Consider the following 7,361-nt stretch of genomic DNA (forward strand, 5'->3'; position numbering starts at 1 on the left):
TCAGCTCAAATGTACCTCTGCAATACTATAATTTATTCTCTACAGCAGACTTAATTCATATTTAATAAATATAAACATTTCTATTATTTTAATCAAATATCATGAACTTAAAATAGTAGTATAAAGTACAATTCGATTACATATTAAAATAATGAAGTTAACCTAATGCTAATGTTAGACTGGCACTGTTGACAAAATGTACACATACAAATGAACATTTCTTCTCAAAAACTCATAACTACATACTGAAATACAAATAATTTATTGACAAGTTAGAACTGATTTCTCATCTTAAAATCTGAGAGTACTTCAGAATCATTGTGCTCTTTGCTTCCTATTCAGTAAACAAGCAGTAAGTTCTTAAAGAAACTCAAGAAACTACAAATCCTTATCCTTTTGTAATTTCAGAGACAGATTTACATTCTATCAGCACAGCACTGTCAGATTAGTGTTGAAATGAGACAGACAGTGAGATTATGCTAGTTCTTCCTCCTCATATAACTTTTGTTATTGTACAGAGATTCCTGCATCAAGATGCAGAGGGTACCAGAGCCGCCACGCTGTCCTTGTTGGCCTCCAGGAATCGGCTACAGGATGAAAAAATGCTGTAAAAGCTTGAGGAGAGGCCAGCGATGTCTGTGGAGATGTAGGGAAGGACCCCCGGTGAGGCCTGATTGTAGTAGGTGAACTGAAATACAAACACAGCATGTCACATGGCTTTTATTTTTCTTTTTTGTTTTGCATGTAAAATTGTGTAAAAGTTCAGAGATATATACAGCACAGCTGTTACAGCTGTGCGTGGCCTTTCTCATTTGGCCAAACCTTGGTGACAGAGCTGGACTCTTCCCAGATTGTGAAGCCAGCACAGAGCACCTCTCCTCTGGTGTAGTCTTCTGTGGGTGGATGAGTGGGTAAAGTCACAGAGCGCAGAGCGATCAGATATGGGTCTCTGCAAGGGACAAGAGAAGATATTATCAAGAAACTTCATGAAAATTAAAGGGTTAAGATGAAAGAAATGCCATTGTGGAAGTTGTGTAAAATGCAAATAAAAACAGTCATTTGCAAATGATTAAAAAAAAAAAAAATGTAATTTATGTTTAACCTCATTGTTTGGTTTTATTTTTCAATTTGCTTATTCTTTTTTGTAAACTTAATCCCCAGGATTTCAGTGCATTTCCATTTCGAAAACTTCACATTTTTGCTATATTTTTAAGCCCATTCCTGATTCAGTACAAACATTTACTGTATGTCTTAAAATGTTTTTTAATGTAATACTGAGCTTACATTTTGATCAGGATATGAGCAGTTCGAGGACAGTTTGCTCTTTTTTTTCCAGCTGTAGTTGTAAAACAGTTTGACATAGCATCAAACAAAACCATCAACATTGCTGACCTATATAAGAATGAATTTATCTGTTTCTACTTATTCTCTTGTTACTTTTATTCAAAATAATGGATATACAATGTTATGTTATGTTATGTTATGTTATGTTATGTTATGTTATGTTATGTTATGTTACGTTATGTTATGTTATGTTATGTTATGATCTCCATTGCTTTTTAATTAATATATAAAAACCAAATATTGGTTTTAGAAAAAAAAAGAAATATCTAACTTTTCCTACCATCTGTTCAGTCTTGTTTATTCATCAACAAAGAGCAGAAAATATTTTCATGACATCCAACTCATTCTAATCCACCATTTTGCTACACACTCCTAAATGACAAGCAGGGTGCAATATCCTTGTTAAAAAAGTAATTTCTTTGTAGACATACAGTATTAGTAGGTATAATTTTAAGATATGTTTAAATGGTGTTTTTTTCTCTGTTTTTGGTGTGTGTCTGTGGCAGCACTACAGCTGTGATGCCACTTACAGGTGTGGCATCACCCGATTGGTGGCAAACACAGTGTGTGCATGTATGTTTCTTAAAATAATTTAACTTTTACAGAAAACCTATTAAAAACTAAATTAGTTCCTTTATTATGCAGATGTAGCCTTAGTTTACAGGCCTTGTTACATTTGCCTTTTAAGCTGGGGCTGATGCACCTTCAGTCTGCCTCCAAGTCATGTGTGAAAGTGCCAAGGGGGCATGGAGAAGTGGAAGATGATCTGCTGTTGTACCTCTGAAGACATCAGTAAAACCGGTGAAATGGACAATATGTGTCAAGGCAGGACAGCATACCAAGATGCCGCACATTAATAAGGGGCTGATTCACTTCTATTTGGTTTTTGTCAATTACCAAGGATAATGATTTAATGTAGCAGTTAAGTTCCTAACTTATTAAATATTTTGAGGCAATATTTTTTCAGAAATACTGATTTTATCTTTTAAAAAACAGGAAAGAGAAAACAGCTTAGAAAGATGTGTTGTTAAACCTTGTTTCTTTTATATACACTGTTTACAAAATAAAGGGAACTCATAATCATGTAAGTTAAAGACAGTCAATCTGTCCAGTTAGGACAGACTGATGGTGAATTTCATTCTACAAATGAAACAGACAACAGATGGAGACATAATTACTGAGACACCCCCTATAAAGAAATGGTCCTGCAGGTGATGGCCACACACAGTTTCTCTGTCTTTATCTGATTTTTTGTCACTTTTGCATTTTGCCAGTGCTTTCCGCCCTAGAGATAAAATGAGGCAGCGTCTGCAAACCACTGAAGTTTCACTGTGTGCAGTGGCAAGGTTTGTTCAGCAAAATGACCTCTGGGAGGACACATGGGACCCAACATCATGCAGTTGATCAGCATTTTGCAGAGAACACCAGGAAAGACAGACTGACAGAGTCTAGAGACGCTTTGGAGAATGTTCTGCTGCCAGAAACCTTCTCCAGCATGATCTGTTTGGCAGTGGGTCAGTGCAACCATATCCTGGTGAGAAACAAAGACTTACATGTGTTTGCAAAAGGTTCCCTGACTGTCATTAGGTACCAGGATGAGATCCTCAGACCCACTGTCAGACCGTATGCGGCTGCAGTGGGACTTGGGTTCCTCCTGATGCATGAGAATGCTCGGCCTGGTGTTGCTGGAGTGTGTCAGCAGTTCCTGCACTGATGCTATGGAGCGGTCTGCCCGTCCACCAGACATAAATTCAGTCAAGCATCTGTAGGGCATCATATCTCATTTTATCAATGGCCTACTTGTTGCACCAGACTGTCCAGAGGTTGACAGATGCTCTCATCTTATCAGGAGCATGCCTTGACATTTTAGGGAGTGTGTACAGGCACATGGATGCCACACACACACACACACTACTGAACCTGAATTGTCTTGAAGAATTTCAATAGAAGCCTGAGATCTGATCTTTACACATTTATTCTGAGTTCGATTCTGAATCCAGACATCCATAGATAAATGGTTTTTAATTTCCATGAATCATTCTTCTACTTTTTTGTTTTGAACACATTCCACTATATAATGAATACATATTTTCAGCTAGAATACTTCATTCATAAAGATCTAAAATGGGTTTTTTAAGTGTTCCCTTTATTGCTTTGTGCAGTGTATTTTTGTGTGGCAAATACTAAAAACAAATTGTCATACTTTTCACTATGATTCTGCGAGGGAACTTTTGTGTTTCTGAACACAATGGCTTCCTATTTGTCTTCTATCTGGGATAAACTACTGTTTTGAGCTTCTTTCTTGCTATTTCTTTGTTACATAAAGGTTTACAGTGAGTGACACGTTTAGGCTTAAACATTAAAGTCCATCTGAAAAAATTCCATATTTAAAAAAAAATAATCCTACAGTTGATACTGGGTTTAAATGATTTGCAAATTGTTGCATCTTGGATTTAATGACACTGAAACTAAAAAGTAAAAGCAAGCACAGTGATTAAAGAAACGCAGATAAGGTATTGTCAAAAGAAAAGAAAGGGAGAAAATGTGAAATGCTCTTTTACAACACCTGGAATCACATGGCTTCCTTCTAGATGCCAACAAGATAAAGTCTTTGCCTTTGCCCCCTTTAGTCACACAGGGTGTAACAACACGATATAGGGTGTCATCTTCATCTGCCTGATTGATCACCTCACACTCCCTGCAGTTGAAACACAATAGCTGTTGGCTGCTCTCATAACACTGGATGAAGGTAAAAATGCTCAACATACTAAGACCCATAATGCCAAATGTTAAATATGTGTGATACTGACTCATAATGCCGGTCCCACTCTTTTCTCCTCCTCAGGTCTGAAAGTAGGTGGAACGACTGCTCTGCTGGGACGCTGACGTACATCTCCACCTTGAAAAACAGCATGTGGTTTTCCTCAAGTGTGTAGAGCCTGACCTGTGAATTTAACACTAGTTTTTAGAATTAGGATTTGTTAAAGAAATCCAAAGTATCAGGTGTGATTATTGTAAAAAGCTTCCAGATTTACTGGAAGTGGTGCAGTCAAGGAGATTGTAAACATCTGACTTTGGGGATGTTTCTTTTAAGCTACGTGGAAATATTAAGTACACCCCACTGTGGCTCTGCATTTTCTTGTCAAAAACAATACACATCAGAATGCATGGTGGAAAAACCAGCAGCTGTAACTACTCAACAAGCTATATCCTGGAGAGCAATGAAAACAGCACTGACCTTGTTCTTCTCTGAAGTTAATACCCAGTTGTTTCTGGTGTCCATTAGCTTTAATGCTGACACATTGTTGTAACTCAGGTACATCTATAAAATTACAAACAGTTACCTGAAATCTCAAGCCTGAGAGAAACATCTGATCGACTTATATCTCCTTGTAAATTACCTGGTTACTTGGATCCCAGGGCACAGACAGCGCAACTTCAGTCTGCTTGCAGGAGATAATATATTTTCTGTAAACATGAAATACATCAATGACATTATTCTGGAACAAAACAGTGTCCCGAAACTTAACCACGGTGGGCACTTTCACTCATTCAGTGATCTCACATGTTTGGTTACTAAATAGAAGAATAAAGATTATACTGGGTGTTAAACAGCTGAACAATGACCTTATTATTCTTGACATAGTCTGCACCAAAGTCTTCTCAGCTGTGATAAGCTGCCCTGCCAAGTCATTTTCTGCTCCAAACTCTTGTAAACAATTGAGTCAGTCACATGACCTCAAAAAAACAATGCCATGATACTGCTTGTCAGTGTCCCCTCTACTGATTTCCACAAGATTATGTTTTCATCATAGTTATGTAGTAGATTGTGGGTGTAATGAGGACAGAACTGAACCAGGAAAACATTTTGAAGGAGGAAGCTACAGAGTAATGAGACTGTTTTTTCAGCAAATGATAGCCGTAAACCATCTGATCTCAATCATAAGCCATAATCGATGAGGAACAAACCTGTTCACATAATAGGACATACTAACCTGTCAAGACGAATCTTCTTTCTAGCAATAGCTTCTTGATATCGTCTTCCTCCATCCTGTCATAGAAAAACCTACTGTAATGCTGTATCCCAACAAAAGATGTACGTTTTATGACATTATTTCAGTGTAAGGTCTCTAAAAGGCTGAAATACAACTGAGAAAACTCACCACAGGCTCAGGTCGTATCCGTGGCAACGTGCGGGGTTTCTTGTCACCATCCAGCACCTCAAATGTCATAAAAGCACTATTTATATGACGCAGAGGTTCTCCACCCTGGTAGGCCTCAGCACAAACTCCCACCTCCATGCTAGAACACATCACATGTGCAGACGTGCAGGTTCATAAGGAGATACGAACAAACACACGTATAGCTGTGCAGCTCAAACACACATGCACTGTAAATGTTGTTATGATGTAGCCTACTTTGCTCACCCAAAAGAAAAGTCCCCTGTGGACACCACCCAAAATTTCATTTGACCGCCTTTTGTTTGGATAATGATACTCATTCACTGTGGCATCATTTTAAAAACCTTCTACAATGTCAATATTTATTTCCATCCAATGTTGCATCATTTTTTTAAATCCAAGATCTTGCAGTGATGATGGGAGAGTTGAGCCACTGAGCAAAGCCTTCTCCAACACATCGGAAAGATTTTCAGTGGGGTGAAGGACTGCACTCATCTTTAAAAGTGATGTCTCATGCTCCTGAACCATTTGATTAATCCTGGAACTGTCATCTTGAAATATAGCCCGCAATGCCAAAGAGGAATAAAAAAATCCACTGACGGAGTAACGTGTTCATTCAGAATATTCAGGTAGTCAGCTGCCCTGATTTCTTTGGTCACATAATGTTACTGAACCTATACTTGACCATGTGCAGCAACCCCAGGCCAGAGCAGTGCCCAAACAGGCTTGTACAGTAAGCACAAGGTATGATGGGTATCTCACTTCACCCTACTCTCCCTTTACCCTGAAGCACCAATCGCTTTGGAACAAGGTAAGTCTGAATTCATCAGACCACATTACCTTTTTCCATGGCTTCAGAGTCCAATCTTTGCACTCCCTACAAAACTGAAGTCCTTTTTTGCCAATTAGTCTTGCTGGTGAGTGGTTTTCTTCAGGCTACAAAGCTGTTTAGTTACAATATTTTAAGTTTCCTCCATAATGTGTGTGTGTGTGGAAATGCTTTTATTTCCACTATCACACATAGCCGTTAATTTCACTGTTTTCACAATTTGATTTAACCAAATATTTAAGTGATCATCAACCATTTTCATTCAATAGTTTTTTCTCATCGCATTTCTTCCTCAGAGATGATGGTTCCAAACTTAATATGTTGGACAGTTCTTAAGCCAGTTTTAGCAGCTTCAGCAACATCTTTGGATGTTTTCTTTGCTTTGCTGATGGATATTGTTTGACCCAGACTAACATCTTTTCAGCAGGATGTCTTCCAACATGGTTGCTTAAGAAATGAGAAGCTATTTATTAAATAACTTTTTGCTAGCCGAAACATTATCATCCATCATCAAAGAATTACCCAATGGGATGCTCTTACTGTATCTGTTTGCTCAGTTAAATCATGGTGGTGACTGGTTTTGGATGGGCAGTGTATGTTCAACACAGTTAGCTGAAATGTGCTTCATTATGTGGAGCCTTACCTATGCTTGAAAGCATTGTTGACAATGGCTTTCAGTACCAGTCGGTCACCAATGTGAGACGGGCCACGAAAATGGAACATGTCAATGGTCCTCAGGGTTGGGTGGGCATTACACAGGCGGCTAAATCAAAAAGAAACATCAGCGTGTCTGTTATTTAACTTGTTTGTAGCCTCGATATGTCAGAAACTCACTGATCCTTCTGAGGACCTTTAAAAAATGTTTTTCATGTTGTGCTGTGGAAAAAAAAACCTAACAAAAGCATCACAAGTATCACATGGCTGCAAACAAAAGTTTGTACTTAGCTGCACATAAAGTTGACGACACAGACGCCTGGCAGATTAAAATAATTCATGAACAGATGTGA

The 7,361-nt window shown here is 38.2% G+C and overlaps 1 protein-coding gene across 1 annotated transcript in view; it reads right to left on the reverse strand.

Moving 5' to 3' along the window:
• Positions 1 to 168: 168 nt before the first annotated feature.
• Positions 169 to 7,361, reverse strand: part of acot11b (acyl-CoA thioesterase 11b) — an 11,170-nt gene continuing 3,977 nt past the window's right edge. The window contains exons 8-16 of the mRNA XM_079244463.1: positions 6,998 to 7,117; positions 5,508 to 5,646; positions 5,340 to 5,395; positions 4,746 to 4,812; positions 4,583 to 4,666; positions 4,155 to 4,288; positions 3,911 to 4,042; positions 823 to 949; positions 169 to 688 (exon numbers count right to left, since the gene is read on the reverse strand). Coding sequence (XP_079100589.1) covers positions 530 to 688; positions 823 to 949; positions 3,911 to 4,042; positions 4,155 to 4,288; positions 4,583 to 4,666; positions 4,746 to 4,812; positions 5,340 to 5,395; positions 5,508 to 5,646; positions 6,998 to 7,117 — 1,018 coding nt within the window. The 3' untranslated portion in view covers positions 169 to 529. The remainder of the gene's footprint in view (positions 689 to 822; positions 950 to 3,910; positions 4,043 to 4,154; positions 4,289 to 4,582; positions 4,667 to 4,745; positions 4,813 to 5,339; positions 5,396 to 5,507; positions 5,647 to 6,997; positions 7,118 to 7,361) is intronic.

This window comes from Telmatherina bonti (genome assembly GCF_933228915.1).
Source record: "Telmatherina bonti genome assembly, chromosome: 8".
Taxonomy (NCBI): domain Eukaryota; kingdom Metazoa; phylum Chordata; class Actinopteri; order Atheriniformes; family Telmatherinidae; genus Telmatherina; species Telmatherina bonti.